This window comes from Berghia stephanieae, chromosome 4, assembly GCF_034508935.2.
Source record: "Berghia stephanieae isolate SIO BIC M18660-M18661 chromosome 4, UCSD_Bste_1.3, whole genome shotgun sequence".
NCBI classification, from domain to species: domain Eukaryota; kingdom Metazoa; phylum Mollusca; class Gastropoda; order Nudibranchia; family Aeolidiidae; genus Berghia; species Berghia stephanieae.
Window position 1 is genome coordinate 36,215,557 of NC_088363.1, and position 17,190 is coordinate 36,232,746.

General features: G+C 35.9%; 2 protein-coding genes across 4 annotated transcripts in view; one reads left to right on the forward strand and one right to left on the reverse strand.

Moving 5' to 3' along the window:
• The window catches only part of LOC144970485 (uncharacterized), a 32,893-nt gene extending 30,991 nt beyond the window's left edge, over positions 1-1,902 (reverse strand). Inside the window, exon 1 of one of the 3 annotated variants that reach the window (XM_078910182.1) lies at positions 1,616-1,902. The gene's annotated coding sequence lies outside the window, so the exon portion shown is untranslated. Of the gene's footprint in view, positions 1-1,597 lie in introns of all 3 variants that reach the window. The other 2 variants (XM_078910183.1, XM_078910184.1) reach the window with 2 other exon arrangements.
• Positions 1,903-2,367: 465 nt separating this feature from the next.
• On the forward strand, positions 2,368-14,144 carry LOC144970486 (eukaryotic translation initiation factor 3 subunit F-like). Its single transcript, XM_078910185.1, has 8 exons — positions 2,368-2,513; positions 7,555-7,625; positions 8,233-8,312; positions 9,851-9,988; positions 10,727-10,818; positions 11,706-11,842; positions 12,490-12,603; positions 13,963-14,144. The coding sequence occupies exons 1-8, from the start codon at positions 2,405-2,407 to the stop codon at positions 14,038-14,040; spliced, it is 819 nt and encodes a 272-aa protein (XP_078766311.1). The 5' UTR covers positions 2,368-2,404; the 3' UTR covers positions 14,041-14,144.
• Positions 14,145-17,190: the final 3,046 nt, after the last annotated feature.

The following is a 17,190-nucleotide window of genomic DNA, read 5'->3' on the forward strand; positions in this document are numbered from 1 at the left end:
CTCAACTATGCGCCAAACGGGAGGCTCGAACCCAGGACTTTCCAATCCGAAAGCGAGTGTCATACCACAAGACCACATAGCCGCACAAGATGAAAGAAACAATGGGTCGCCTGATGACGTAGATGAAAGGGGTGTTATGGAGGTGCTTTATGATACGTGGTTTGTGCAATGTTAACCTCTTAACAGTAACACTGATTTTTTATTCATACAGATTACAGTTTTCCTATTGTTAATGCAGAATAAATCATTTCCACCAATTAAGCTATAATTGCATAGCTTTTAATGATAACATAAAAGACTAAGATCTGGTGTTAGGTTAAAGTAAGATTGAATCTCGCCTTTAACTTTAATGGTTTAAATTGTATTGTTTGATTTTTTAAAATAAAACACACACACATACAGAACGAGGTCCATCCATTGCTTTTATTGCAGCGGCAAACGAGTTACCGTAGGTATCATGGACATAGATAGATCCTGAGGCTAGGTGCCCGGTTAGCATGTACATACACTCCCATACACCAATTGTACTAATGTATCCCTAACACCAGTTGGGAATAGGCAAATTTTACTATCCCAGTTTGGAATGCAGAGCCTTTTAGTTTTATTATTTTTATATTATTATTCTCAGGCAATCAAACAACATTGATGTCACCATAGTAAACTTATGAAGGTCGTTATAATCAGGGCAAAAATTTCTGAGCGACACTTAGCATGACCTAGCTGGTAACACTAACACTGGACTCTAGATATGCTCCTCACACTCACAGAGCGACACCTAACGCCTGTCTTTGTTGGATAAAAATAAACAGGCAGTGTCTTCGTGCACTGTAACCTGGCATGGTATCTCCGTAACTGGTTTGCCGCTACAAAACAAGCTATGGATAGACTTTCGCTCTGTATGTGTGTTTGTGTGTGTGTGTGTGTTATTTTAAAAAATCAAACAATACAATTTAACCCATTAAAGGCGAGATTCAAAGTTACCTTGTAAAAATGTTACCATGTACTTAGATCCTGAGGCTAGGTCACAGGTGCCCGGTTAGTAACGAAAATAATGATATCAAAATATCTGCGATATTCCTCTTTATAACGAAATTATGCATCTTTAATTGAATCCTTCTAAAGCTTTTAGTAAAAGCGAACGCAATTTCCAGTCATAACTTTCTTATGGGCGAGTTAGGTCACAATTTGACTCCCACTGCTGCTGCTCACTACTAAACTTAAACTGCCTAAAAAAGTTACCGTAGCTAGAGACACTCCGAAATAAAAATGAAAAGTAAAGGCAAAAGTAAAAGCGAGGTTATTCGTTTCAAAGGTTCTGTGACACAATGGACAGCCAACGTTTCACAGTCTGGGGGGGGGGGAGATATTTACTTCAACTTCAACTGACGAGCCCATGGAGATGAGACTTGGAAATGGATTTATAGAGTTTTGAGTTTGAATTGGGTTGTGAGGGTAGGGTTGGAGTTAGGGGAGATCCTGACAGTAACAGTTGTGTCGATGAGACAAGTAAGATTATGAATTGATGATCAGCATAATAAATACACTTTAATGAACACAAGCAAATCATACAATTAGACTTAAAAACCAACATCTTTACCGACTTTGTCGAACTTGCCTGTATACTGTTTAGGTTGGCTGCAGGTGTAACTGAAAAAAAAATCGTATCCTACAAAATTCATGCTCCGGAAATAAACTGAGTGAAAGTAGCAGGAACGGAGCAGAGACTATTTTCACTTAGCCAGTGTAATTAAAATTTCGATTAGACCTGTTTGAAAGTCAATTTCCTCTATATATTTTTTATTGCGTTGTACCACGAAGAAATCTTTATTTGATCGGTAAATGATTTTTTTTTTCGATCGTGATAACCTCGCATTTTGATCTCTTTTTACAAACATCAGGGTTGCCAGTTTGGCATTTTAAATGCCAGATTCCAAAAATCTGGCATTTTTGAAAACCGTTTGGCATTAGAAAAATCATTTGGCATTTGGCATTTTCATTTGGCATTTTCTTTTCTTGTATATTATACTTCAAATGACACCTTTTCTTAATTATTTCTACACGCGTAAAAACAAACATCTTCACATTTTTTTTCATTCTTAAAATCCAACCGTGGTGTAGTGGTTTAGCACTCCACTTAGTAGTCAGTAGGTAAATAATTACCCCAACAGGAAATTTAGTATAATTAAAAAAACAAAAAAAAAAAAAAAAAAAGAAAAAGAAAAGAAAACACGCAAGCCACCAGGATATGATAGTAAATTGTCTATCAAAAGTGAGTAGTTTTCTTAGTGGGGGTGGGAGTCAACAGACTTTGGCATCTTTTTGAGTGTTTTGGCATTTTTTGAGTCTTCCCCTGGCATTTTGTTGAAAAATAATCTGGCAACCCTGTACAACATCCTGTTTCAAAATGGCGTCAAGCACCATATGTAAAGTCCATCCTTTGGTACTTTTCAGTATCATAGACGCATATGAAAGAAGAAATGAAGACGCAAAAAGAGTAATTGGTACCTTATTAGGTGAGATTTTTTTTCCATCAATAGTTTATTTCACTAGTCCCATGATTTTTACACATACACGAAACTTAAATTACACCGGCCGGTACTTGGTACCGATCCTCTAAAATTAAAATCCGTAAAAATAAACGAAGTGGCAATTCGGACTCGAGTCTGAATAATCTCCAGTGGCTCCAATGTGCATGCGGAAACACAGGTTGTACACAGTGCGGGCAGTGAATAGAGGCTGTGATAGAAGCGGAAGAAGAGTTCAGAAATAATTCTGTCTTGCCCCAGAATCTGATTGAGCAGAATCATTTTATAATCTCACATTGGCTTTTGACTTTGACTACTGAACTTGAACTGATACCCTATACTTTATACCTCTACTACTACTACAACTACCTCTACCACTTCTTCAGACTGTAGAAGGATTGTTGCCCGTCTTACACTATCATAAAATGCATTTGTTTTGTTGTGATTTTATTGGGACATGGTAATCATGTTCTAGAAAAGCTTTTCCTTTTGCCACATTGACTTTGACTTTTGTTCCTTTTGAATTTGAAAGCTGAAGTGTATTAATATTACTCTTTTCTTTTTAATTTCTAATTGGACTTCCAATTGATCAATAATTTTGTCTTTCTCGTCAAATAAAACAGGTTTAGACTGCCAGTTGATAGTCATTACAATATCCTTATTATTATTTTCATTTGCTTCAATTTTATGTTATTGTCAATTATTAACCCAAGTGACGCTACAGCGCATTCTGGAAGTTACACTCACAGTGGCTAGTTGATACAGCTAACCAGTGTAATAATGGCAGCTCGCCGCCGAGCAGTAGTTCAACATTTAGCACCGAAGTGGTTATTCAGAGTCGACTCTGGATAACTGTAGGCAGTTATTCAGAGTTGACTCTGGATAACTGTAGATGGTTATTCAGAGTCGACCCTGGATAACCATGTGTACAGATATTTAGAGCCGAGTAGCCTATCGAGTTGAATTCTCGCGAGATGAGTTTCTTTCAATTTGATACAGAAAAGTGAGTGGAGCAGGCACTTATGTTGGTAACAATTTGATACCAGTTTTTTACTACAGTTACTTTGTGACTTTGGCAATTTTAGTGCCAAATTCTTAAAACTTGGCGATTTTTCAACTTCAGTCGCTTATAAATAAGAATCTTTAATCAATTGCAAAACATATTCCATCAACAAAGCAAATTTAAATTAGCCTACTATAAACAATCATTTCTTAAATCGATCAGCCTAACTTATTATCTCTCTATTACCAAATGATATCTATAAACATAATATGAAGAGAGAGAGACAGAGAAAATTAATGCATTGATTTTTAATTTTTTTAAAAATTGTGTTATAATTAGACACAAGTTGTAATGAATTCTATTAACAAATTCAGAACAATCAAACAAAACAAAAATTAAAAAGGAAGAAGAAAAAAAAAGACACGCTTATAAAACTTATAAAATCGCCTAATTAATGTATTATCATGCTACAGCTAAAAAGTACACAAATATTTACACCCATTTGCTCCATCTCCTTCCCTTTCGATCATCTTCTCATTCATGGCCACCATGTGTCTTGTGCTAATTTTGACATTTGGCGTTGGTGTGTCTAGACTAACGTCATAAATAAAGGAGTGTCACCAAAATTCATGCAACTGAGCAGGTGTCAAAAAATGATAGAAGGCATATTATTGTTTTTTTTCCCCTGAACTACTACTGAGCAGAAAATGTTTGACATGACAAAAACAACGGAACATTTATGAACAAATCCTTAAATCTCAGAAATCCGCGGAAGATTATCATCACTGGTCCCCACTATATTTTTTAAAATATTTCTTTTAATTTTTTTTTTTTTTTGCAAATTGCAAAATCTCGAAAATTTGCAAATTTTGCGGTCTCAAGGCAAATCAGCGATGCAAAAAACTGCCATGACAGAAGAGACTAGAAAATACCAAAAAGTAAAACGATTTTTTCCCGTAGGGTTAAACAGAGGTGGGAGAGCAGAAAAAAACCCCAAAAAAACGTGTGGTTGGTAACTGGAAGTTCATCACTCATAACTGTCTACAGTTATTCAGAGTGGACTCCCCGACTCTGAATAACTGTTAGAGTGTTATTCAGAGTCGACTCTGAATAACCGTAGATGCAGTGACTGTATAGAATTTAAAATGATGTGTGTACCAGGCCTCGAAGTGGGCCGGGAAAAGCCGGGAACTTTATTTTGAAATTTCCCGACCGGGAAAAGCCGGGAAAATCGGTGAAAATTGTCTGGGGCCGGGAAAAAGCCGTGAGAAAAATTTAGGTGAACAACAACCCAACATGTATTCTTCCGCGTAATCATTACCCAACCTGCGAACGATCGGCTTAGAGCATGGCAGCAGCCTCTTATGGTTTCCTCACACTACTAGGCCCTATGTTATGACGATCGATCCAATCAGCAAAGTCCGGTCCGCATTCGTAGAGTACACAGACTATTACCATGTTTCCTGTGCATGACGTAATGATAGTGGTTTAGAGTCATCGCTGAAACACTGGAAGACGGCAATGTGATAGTTGCGTCAGTTGTTGAATAAATTATCCAGGCACGGCTGATAAGTAAAAAAAAACAAATTATGTTGTAGTTACATTTGAAACAAACAAAGTATATCACTGATCTCGTCTCATTGAGATATAAAGAATGATATAAAAATCAAGAAAATCGGCCGATAAATAAAAAAGTAGCTAAAAAAATCGAAAATAAACAAAAGCAATTTTTAAAATCGAATTTATTCGTAAAACAGTTGGTTTTCAACCGATTTTTCTGAAACAAGGACCAATGTTCTTCTTTTTTCAAGCCGATTTCAACAATGTGACTTTCAAATTCCTCAGAATTATATTTTTTACTTTTAGATTTTAGCTTTTAGGCCTACTCACAGGCCTGTAAATTCTCAGCCAATTGGCTGATTTCAGACTTTTGCATGTTTATCCAGAAACTGACTTTTAATCTCAGCCTTGATACCTATTTTTGTTATTTTGAACGCAAAACAAACGAATCCCCCACCCCCGTTTAGTTCTCATCTTATTTCGTTTTATTGTCTCTCTATTGTTCTATATTATAATATATTGCCATACGTCATATCGGGAAAACCCGAAAATAAGTTAATTTCGTTCCCTGGATTTTACCGTTCGTGATCTCGTGCTGAACCACGGAAGCTGATCTACTTGTCTGAAATCAGCTAATATTTTATTATAGTTATAGAGTGGCTGATTTCGCTGGGATTTCAGCCACTGTGACCTCACCAGGCCATAACCCGACTCGGCCAAGGTTGCGCATTGAATCATGGGACGGTGTGAAAGTGAGAGTTGCGGTTCCGGTAAAACTTTGTTTACAAACATTTCCAAGTAATCCTGCCCAGTTTTTGACTTTATCCATCTTTGATGATCAGAATTTCATTCTAAAGGAGTAAGCTCACAACTACATCATTCTATTATCTTACAATTTTCAAGTGTTTATACATTGATACGATCTTTATTCATTAAAATGCCTGAGACTTTCGTTGACCGCAATGCCGATATTAAGACAATCGACGCGTCTGTGCGAAACCGTTTTAAGTGGTCGTGGCTTGAAGAGAAGGATTTGCAAGGGAATTTTCTTTCGGATTACATAAGAAAAATTACTGAAGCTGGACTTTGTTATTGTTTAATTTGTAAACGGGCTCTGAGTTACTGTGGTAGAGGCAAAGCATACCTTACTCGCCATGCCCAATCGTCGTATCACAGTATTGTGTCATCAAATTGTAAGTAGATTTAGATATTCGTTATGAACTCTGTATTATTATCTAATCAATACATCCATTTTATATAAATCAGCAGGATTTTATGTTACGTTTTTTTTTTTTGTGTTTTTTTTTTTTTTGGGGGGGGGGGGGGTCATGCGAACATATGGCTGACATTTTTCAGCCTTTTCGCAAATTGTGCATTTACAGGCCTGTACTCAAAAAGGTGTTATATTCCTTGCCACTTGCACAACAATAGCGTAATACATCGACGGCGAGAAGCGTCTTTGTTTCGACCAGCCGGTTCGGTTAGATAGCCTGTGATTGGTCGAAGACTTAAAGACGCTTGATTCACTCAGTCGACTCATCATTGTCGACAAGACAAGAGTGCTAGAAACACACATCCCTCCCCTCATCTTAGTAGTGTGTGTGTGTGAGTGTGTTTTTTGTTTTTTTTTTTGTGTGTGTTTTTGACTTGGTCATGAATGCGATTGTTAGCTAAGCTAAGAAAGACGGTCGATGTCCTTGGGCTACTTTAATTAATTTTCGTGACTTGTTATTCAATTATTTGGAGATGGCAGATTAAGGTCGTTTACTCATTGTAATTTGTACTAAGTTTGTTTTGTCTGTCTCTAGATTAACTAGCTTTATTTCATTCATGTGCAATTCAATAAGTAGGCCACAAGTCTTTGGACGCTACTTTCTCTCTCATAGTAATATTCAAATGTCTTTTTCTCTCTATTGATTTCTCTTCTCTTTGTCTCTTTTCTCCCCATTTCTCTCTCTCTCTGTCTCTCTCTCTCTCTCTCTCTCTCTCTCTCTCTCTCTCTCTCTCTCTCTCTCTCTCTCTCTCTCTCTCTCTCTCTCTCTCTCTCTCTTTTTTTTTTTTTCCTTTTTTTTCCCACGGATGGTGTAGGCTTAGATACTGGATGGCTTGTTATAGTAATATTATGTACTACGAGTCAATAATTTCCCCCTCTTTTCTGATTCTCTCTCTCTCTCTCTCTCTCTCTCTCTCTCTCTCTCTCTCTCTCTCTCTCTCTATATATATATATATATATATATATATATATATATATATATATATATATATATAGGTAGTGGTAACTGGTCTAGAATTGATGAATATGCTTGAAAATTACTACCTTAAAAATTTCCCTAGAGCCTGGAAAAAACCGGGAAAAAGCAGGGAAAAATATTTTCCTGAATCACTTCTAGGCCTGTGTGTATTGCCTGATGTTTCGGAACAAAATTTTTTTATCCATAATGGATTTGTGTTCTTGTCTTTTTGCAGGTAGTGTTGACAACAATGTAATAGAAGTGACAAATTGCTTTGCTATTCCTCACAATGAGTCAGATGATGAGGTAAGTTGGATTTTTTTCCAAATTCCGTTGCATCAAGTGAATGCCAAGTAACTTAGTAATAGTATCTTAATTAGTGTGCTGTTGTCTCAGCTATAGATAGTTCGAAGATGACGTCACTCAGGTCTTTGTAATTGACTATAAACGTTCATGGATACTTCCGGATGGCAATGTTATGAGCTTCTTAGCCAAGCGCATACTATCTATACTTTATGGGCTACATGCTTTGTGAGTTTTGTTCACTCGTTGAAATCATCAAACCCTTGGACCATGGAAATGTTATTTGTGAATTGGCCCCATGTTGGACATAATTAAGGAACAGAAATCAATAACAATTCCATTTCTATAATTAAATCATAGATAGAAGATTTTATACTAAAATATAGGCCTTTCTAAAAACTTTTGTCTTTGGCTCATAAATCACAAAAATTATGAACTTTTATTACCAATTTTGTTATTGATAAATATGTTAGTCTGAAATGTTATTACTATTAGTGGAGACGAAATTATAATAGGATGCTCCACTTTTCATTATCCATCTTTGTAGTAGAATGGGTGTTGTTTTGCTCTTCAATTCATGCATTGTATTGTTATCCGATTTATTTTCCAGGTTGCTGTCGACATTGAGTATGCCCGTAACATGTTTGGACTTCATAAGCGTGTCAACAGTAATGAAGTTATTGTTGGATGGTGAGTATGGTGTTGTGGTTTGCAGTGAGATTGCTAGACACATATGCAGAGTGGCCAACCTTCCCGATTATTTCGGGAAATTCCCTAAATGGATCCACCGTTCCCGATGTCCCGAAACTGCGTTTTTTTTTTCCGAAAAAAAAACCATCGTAAAAAAAGACGAATTGCGAATGAAAATCAGCTAGCCCTGAGTGTTCTTTCAATTCCTCACAGTAATGCAGCATCAGAGAGGATATTTAGTTTGGTTAGGAAGAATAGAACTGAAAGCAGATCTCAGTTGAGCAATGCCACTCTAAACAGTCTTTTAGTTAATAAAGTTAGGGTCTCCTCATCAAGCATGCCACCTGTCCAATTGACTGACAAGTTCTTGCAAAAATGCAAGAGATCCACCATGGATAGCTTGCATTCAGAAGGCAAATAATAGCAGTAAACAAAGCCTGTTATCATGTACATAGTGTAAAAAGTATTGTAGTGATGCTGTGGTCTCAATGTGTGTGTAGTTTTTTAGTTTTAAATTGTCAAGTCATATTTATTAATAGAATAGAGGCTGTGACTTCTGCACCAAATTCAATAGAGGGCATAATGCACCCCCTAAGCTTGGATAGAGGATACATATGTCAAAAGTTACCCCTTTCACTTCCAAGGTTTACAGGTATGTCAACTTAATGTCTGTTTTCATTTTTATTCTTTGTAAAGTATTAAATTAGTATTAGGCTGTGTATTACTTCACTCTTAACATTATTGTGCGGTAACCAAAAATTTTCCCTAATTCAGTTTCTGAAAAGTTGGCCACCCTGCATATGTTATAAACACTTATTGATTCTTACAATGTCATGATAACAGAACTTGATACCTGCTCATTTTATTATCAATAGTTCATTACTAATCTGGATTAGGGGTAATTTGTGTTTTGGTCAGAGTATTTAAAGTTTCTGTCATTTTTGTTCATTTATTTTTCAATTTCAGAAAAGTCTATATTATGTTGTAAAAATATTTTTTTAACAGACTCTCTTATCACAGAGCAGAGTTGTATGTTGGGGGTTTCTTTTCTTTTCTTTTTATCGCTCTGAAAGTTCAGTATTCCAAATCGGTTTGAATTGTAAGTCAGCAAAATGACAATGAAGTTACTTTTTACAATTTTCCATATCATTTCATAGTTATAGTTTGTTGATTTTTTTGTTTCCTTTTTTTATTTCTCTGTTTTATTCTTTTTATTTATAGATAGAATGCGCTTGGCCAAGGAGTTCACAACATTGCCATCCGGAAGTATAACGGACCAACACACAAACTCTGTGTAACCATGAACTTTTATAGTCTGGTTAATACAGTTTAGTGAGAACAACTCACAAACGCGGATGGCAAAAACAATAACAAAGGCCTGAGTGACGTCATCTGCATACTATCTATATGTTTTATTTTTTAAGGAATCGGTTTGACTATTTACCATTTGTGCTTTTGAAAGGACCTTATTATTAAACCCAACTCTTAAATTATTTCGTGAACCCTCATTTACAATGTGTCATGATTTTAATATCTAGGTTTTCAAGTGGCTCTGAAGTGTCTGTTCACTCTGTTCTCATACACGACTACTACTCCCGTGAATGTAAAAGCCCGATACACATGACTGTTGACACCTTCATCAGGGGTGGAAAGATGGGAATACGTGCATATCACAGGTAAGTGAAAGATAATATTTTAGTCTCGTTGATTGCTGTGACTTGATCACTCCGCATATTTTGTATCTTGGCTAGTGTCCCTCTGGGTTTTTTTTTGTTTGTTTTTTTTTTATTTCCTTGAGTAAATCGCCATATTGTGTTGGTAAGTCTTATAGACCATCTGAGCATCTCTTTCTTTCTTTTTTTTAACAATGTCTGTGTAAGATTTCTATTGCATCGAACTGGGAAAGCAAGTCACTTCTGATCTTTCCATCAACTCATCCTCATTTTATATTCCTTTTCTTAGGTGCTGATGTGGTATATGTAACAGACTTACACCTAAATTGAAATATCAGATTGGTGAATCAGTGAGGTTTTCAAAGATAGAACATATGATTTTATTGGAAAGATGAGGAGGGGGAATCACTCCTTTTTGGCCACTTTTGCACTTTTCAATAATGGTAGCAACATCATTGCCTCTGGCTCCTCTTATAATCAGTTGTGCTATCCTTTATGACAGTTGTTGGAGTCTGCTTAGGTTTTTCTATTGCTCTTGAATATGAAATAGTCCCCTTACCCATGTGTAAGTGCACTTAATGGTTTATTTTTTAAAATAATATTGCCGTTTTTTATATTTTTCAATTCAAAATCAATTTTTTATGATATAATTATTTTTTTTTTTAAGAAATGAAAACGTGATTTAATAGTTGGGAGTAGCTATTGTAAAAATGTTTTATATTCATTTTTTATATCTTTCAGTACAACAATTGGTGTGCCAAAGAAAACAACTGGCACCATGTTCACTCCAGTTCAAGTTGAAGTTGTCAGTTATGATCCAGAACAGGTTGGAGGTCAGTAGGCTAGGATAAGACAACCATATAGCGCATTTACTCATTCATTATTAGTCTTTTTGGGGTACTTTATACAATTTTCGTTCATGGCCTGCAACACTTTAGTCCTATTCAACTGTAAAATATATTGCATTGATGTTGGTACAAGTAAGTTGGTGTTAAAATCAACTACATGGCAAATGTTTGGAACAGATCTGGAGGGCCAAACCTCTTTCATTATATTGTTGGTAGGCACCATCCTGCCATCCCCACATGTATACCAGCACATCTGTTTAGAAAGATGTGACACCATATTCATTTCGATGAAATGGATGGTATTAGACCCTACAGAGAAAAAGTTTGTACTTATGAAACACAGATGATTTTAGAATGGTTTATTTGCATAACTGTGTTGATGGTACAAATGTAACAAATAAAATAGAACCATCCTAACAAAGATAAAGACAGTTTAGATGAATGTTTATTTACCATACCTGCCAATCCTTCCATTGTTGATGGAATCGTTCTAGTTTACACTCATCCAATCTGCCACTATCTCTAATATTTCGATTATCAAAATAGTGAGAAAGGGGGGAAAAATGGGGGGAGTTGGGAGTGGTTACCATAAGGAAAGTGTAATTATGAAAATTTATTGCTTCCTGTTCCATTCCTTAACACAAATTGCCAGAATTTCACCTTTATATGCGAGGTGTTAAAGTTGGTGTTAATTTTGATGGTAAATAATGATAGATTTTATGGTAAGTAACATGACAAATTCTTATTTTCTGACGTTCTTATTCCACTTTTAGTATGTGAAGATTTGGCAGGTCTGATTGAGTATTGAAAGGTTTTGTATTGAGTTTGCAACCAATATTTGCCTTCAAGTTGATTTTTTATTGTTTTCCCAGTTGAAACCTTGCAGAAAGGCAAACACAATCAACATCGCATCACACACTTGAAGTCAGATCTGAAGGAGGTAGAATCATCCTCACAGAGACTGCAAGAGATGCTTGCTCATGTTACAGACTATGTTGACGATGTCCTGGTATGTCTTTTTGTGTCCATCAATACAGGTCTTACATCCATGTAGTCTTTGATTTCTGCATTGAATCAAAGGAAATTAGTAATTCAGTAAATATAGGATTTTTCTCTCTAAATTTTTGACAAATTGAAATCATCAATCCAGGATTCCCATTCCGTTGGTACTCATGTATTTACATAACCTTCCCAGAAGAAGACCGGTTTTCCATGATTCCTCACTTTTTACCAGTCAACCCATGATCCGTTGCACAATCTTTGTTCTAAGTTAAACTAACATTTAAATCTATTTAATCTTGATATTATTGTGTATTCAGGGGATATTTTTTAATTTTGCTATATTTGATGGAAATATCTGCTTTCAGAAATGATAATCATAATGATGAGTAAAACATATGTGTGACCTTCGGGCATAAATTTTATATATCAAGGGAAAGTATGCGTGCAAACAGATTTGTTGTCATTATTAATTTTCAGTTGATATTAATGATTCATTTATTATTCAGAAGTTTAATATTGTTTGATGAGCTATTCTTTATGTGTCCTAAGATACTTATTTTTCCCCATCTCTTGCGTATACAACAAAGCTGCTCAATCTTTTTTTTTTGTTAAATTATACCTAAATATGTTATGTCATTTAAATATCAAACTCAGGCTGGCAAGATTCCTTCTGACACAAGCACTGGACGATTTCTCCTTGACCTTGTGACTGGTGTACCGCAGATTGAACCCGAGAAATTTGAAGAAATGTTGAACTCTAATATGAAGGTTTGTGTGTTATCTTTCTTTTTTTTTCTTTCTTTCTCCTAATATTTTTTCTTTCTTTCTCTTACTTTCATATATATATATATATCTCTAATGCTCAAGAGCCACAAGGTATCCTAATTAATCGGAAAATGGATTCCTTTTCCCATATATACAAAGGGACTGATTAACGACTCTCTGTGCAGTCAAGATTTTTTTTAGCAGTGATTGATTAGCTGGTTCTGTTGGATCTGAATAAAACACTTTGCAGTGGACAAACATCCCATCCAAAGGGCAGCATACAGTTGTTACTGTCTGCTTAACGCTGACAATATGGTCCCATTGAGTTTTAAAAAATAATAATCTTACTTATAAAGCACTTTATATTGAAGTCTCAAAGTGCTGAGTTCTTGATACATGAATTGGATCATAGTTGGGAATTATTCCATGCTGTTTATAGATTAATTGGTAAAGTGCAGTAGAAAGAAACAATTTTATTTTTTATTAACTCTGGATGTCCCTAATACTCATGTGATATATCCTGTATGTCAGATAACCACAAATGTAGCCATCTGTGTATGTTTGTGTTCACGCATATGAGAGAAAGGGAGGAAGAGTGGGTAGAAATGAAATATCTGTTGAATACTATTTTATCATAAAACAAACGTTATAACAAGTGTAACTAAATGACAAATTGCCATATTTATGGACAATAAATATCCATTATTATTATTATTATTATTGTTATTATTATTATTATGCGGGTGGTTGGATGGGAGCATCACCTTTGAATCATATACCTATGATGTTCGCATGGGTGTACGATCCGATAGTGATGTCGTTTCTTCTTCTCTTTACTAGCCTATCCTGCTTCTTTGGTTTGTGATTGTATTTTTGACAGGGGATATTTTTTTTTCCTGTAAATCCTCTGCCTGTTTGTTCTTGGTTATTTATAATTTAGCTTATATCTTTAGGTTATGATTTTGATTTACATTTGTACTATTTTTGTTAGATTGCTTGTTTTTTTGTTTCAGCGGTCTCTCATATAACCTCAATTGTGTTGGAAGAGACCTAAAGAACAAACAAACAAAAAATATTATTATTATTATTATTATTGTTAATATTATTGATATTCAAAGTTGGTACCTGAGTATATTTTATCCCCCTTTTGTTGGCTAGTAATAATCACTAGCCTCCCCCAAAATAGGTCACTACTCACTACTCTATCAAGAGTTTTTTTTTGTATTTTTTTTTTCTAATATCTTTATACTAGACACAGCTTTCCAATTACGTGTTTTTACTCATCAAATTAAATATTTCTGTCAATATATTTTTATGTATTTATTTATTAATTTAGTTTTAATCTTTTTTTTTCTCTCATAGGATCTATTGATGGTGGTGTACCTTTCTAACCTCACAAAGACACAGCTGGTATTGAATGAGAAGCTGAACATGGTCTAGTTTGAATAGTGATTGTATAGTAATATTATTGGGTTTTAGTCAGCTACGTGATCAGGTCAATTAGGAGTGTATGATAAATAAAGTTCGACATTTCATTACCTTGATCTTTGGTTTTATTTTGTTTATTTGCTTAATTTTATTTTAATTATTTTTTATTTTATATTGTCAAATACACTAGCATGATCTTTTCTCAATGATTTTTATTTACTTGGGGGGGGGGGGGGGGGGGGTTCCTTCAGCTCAGTTTGTAGAACACTCACTTCACAATCAAATGGACAGAGATTGATCCCGGGTGCAATCTAGATTTTTTTCTGACCCCCCTGTGTCCCAGCAGTGACTAGGTATTAGCTGGGTCTGTTCGATCTGGCAAGCAATTTCTAGTGACCGTTTCACACTATAGAAACCGGGATAAACTCTGGCTCCATAGGCCAAATGGCTCTGAAGGACTGCTTTTTATTTACTTGCTTATTTCTGACTCTTATACTTAAGCTAATTCTCAGAATACAAAGTAGGAAGATACAGTTCCTTGGGAAAATCTTTATGAATTTTATTTCATGAGAAGACTGAAATAATTCATGTACCAGCTTCAGGACAGTGCTGTAAAGTGAGCAATAGAGTTGTAAGTTTTTAACTTAATCTTACTTGGGGGGGGGGGGGGGGGGAGTCCCTACAACTCAGTTGGTAGAGCCCTCACTTAACAATTAAAAGGACCAAGATCGATCCCGGGTCGGGTGCCGTCAAGATTTTTTTCCTGACCCCCCTGTCAATCCAGCAATGACTGGATAGCTGGGTCTGTTAGATCTGGCAGAAAGTACTTTGCGTTAGACTAGCATCCTATCCAAAGGATAGCAAAAAATTGTTATTGTATGTTTCACACTACAGTAGAACATGAAAGTAACGTATTCGGAAATAGCGAGTAAAATCTAAATCCCCGTTTTTTTCCCTTATTTGAGTCAATAAAATTAACATGAAAGTAGCGAATATGAAAAAGAGGTCAACTCGGAAATAACGAGCATTTCCTGCCCCAGCCTAGGACTGCGAACGAAGTAAAGCAAAACAAGAGACAATGGCAATTTAAATATTTTTAGCCTAGCCTCTTTTCTTTCTTATTTTTCGTTACGAGTAATATTACATAGTAGCCTAGTCTGTAGTAGTACATAATAGGTGAAACAAATTTGGGTGGGGGTTGGGTTTGTGTGCGTGTGTGTGTATTGGGGGTGGGGGTCAATTATTCACCTAATGTGGTGCCACGCGACGCGCGAGGTAAGCACATGTCAACATGCCTCACTTCGCAGCATCGGTCAGCGAGTAGCATCGTTAACGAACGACACAATCAGCGAGAGAGGGGAGTGTGGAACCATTATTTCAATGGGTCAGTGATTGAGTGATGCGCTTCCTTACCTCATCAAACATGCCGAGTGCATACAAACACTCGCGCGCGCACACACACACACACACACACACACTTCTATGTTCTTGTTTTTTTTTCTAGTCATGATTTTACTTGAAAATAAAAACAAAAAACCAAGCATTCTCCCACTTCTGTGAAGAAATTGAAATAGGGGCGACGGCTTTTACTCGAATTACACACTGAGGGGAATAACCAGCAATATTATTATAACCTTTCCTGGCAACTCGGGAATAGCGAGAACTCGGAAATAGCGAGTAATCAGGAGTGGACCCGTCGAACTCGCTATTTCCGAGTTCTACTGTATAGAGACCTGGATAAACTCTGGCTCCATGGGCCTAATGGCTCTGAAGGACTACTTTTTATTACTTGCTTATTTCTGACATACTCATATACTTAATTAAGCTAATTCTCAGAATACAAAGTAGGAAGAAAAAGTTCCTTGGGAAAATTTTTATGAATCCTTATTTCATGAGAAGACTGAAATAATTCCTGTACCAGCTTCAGGACAGTGCTGTAAAGTGAGCAATAGAGTTGTAAGTTTTTTAACTTAATCAAGACACGAATAGCAGGGTTCGAACCCATATCCTCTGGATGTTGATGATTTAAACTTTGATCTCATGGCATGAGAAAAATGCCATTTGATTCGATGACCCCAATGTGAAAAACTGTTTAATAATAAATTTAAAACTTAAAACTTATCGCAGTGTCTATATATGCTCAAATCTCATTATAAAGGTCCCAAGCCAACAGAACATGTTAGAAGGTGAAATTACATTATTATGGACGTTGCTCCTACTGGCCAGGTATTCATTTTACACCTGAGTACAGGGAGAGAATGTGAGTAAAGAGCCCCATCTATGAACTGTACTTTTGTACTGCCCAAACCAGAGACTTGTAAGTCAAAAGCAGAGTGTCATATCACAAATTAGACTCAACAATCCATGTCTTCCCAGACAATAGTAGCTGAACTGAGTGATAAAGAACTGAACAAGTGTATATGAATGGTACCAGTGCCAGACAAAGCAAGAATGAAAAATACAAGGAAAAAAATCAGTGACCTCGACCTCGACTGATTTTTTCTGAGAATTTGCTCAAACTCAAACCCAAATCGCTTAAAAGGGGGAGACCGAAGACAACTACAATCTGTATAAAGGACTGGGCACGATGCAAGGGTGCTATACTATTGCACTTTTTTTTCTATAAAGACAACGCTTTTATTGTTACCCCGGCGAGGTAACTCATTTTAATTTTACATTTGAGAATGGTGAGTAAATACAGTGAACCTCAGTATAACAGATGGAAGTTGGGACCAACCTAAAATGCCTGTTTTACCGAGTCCTGTCATAGCTAAATTTCAAGGGAAATGATATAAATTATATTACCATTTCCCTCAAATTGTATTACCATCTCTCTCTCTCTCTCTCTCTCTCTCTCTCTCTCTCTCTCTCTCTCTCTCTCTCTCTCTCTCTCTCTCTCTCTCTCTCTCTCTCTCTCTCTCTCTCTCTCTCATCTGACGCTGTTTCTGAGCCTATAAGGCAGGGGCTAAGCATATTTGATAGCATTAGTCTCTTTCAGTTTCTCCGCGAGATTTGACAGGCCCAGCAACCCAATCATTTATAATAATATGAGTAACCAAGGACTGCTGTTTTCTTTTCTTCTTAAAAAAAAAATTAATAAATTTTTTTTCTGACATAAAATCGACTCTCCTTTTATATTCTTCTTGCCTGCTCATCTAGCCC

Bases quoted from the DNA above. Each gene is read 5' to 3' on its own strand.
- LOC144970486 (XM_078910185.1), top strand. From the start codon at position 2,405: ATGGCGTCAAGCACCATATGTAAAGTCCATCCTTTGGTACTTTTCAGT. The intron at 9,989-10,726 runs GTAAGTGAAAGA...TATATCTTTCAG, and splicing joins GGAATACGTGCATATCACAG to TACAACAATTGGTGTGCCAA. The intron at 12,604-13,962 runs GTTTGTGTGTTA...TTTCTCTCATAG, and splicing joins TGTTGAACTCTAATATGAAG to GATCTATTGATGGTGGTGTA.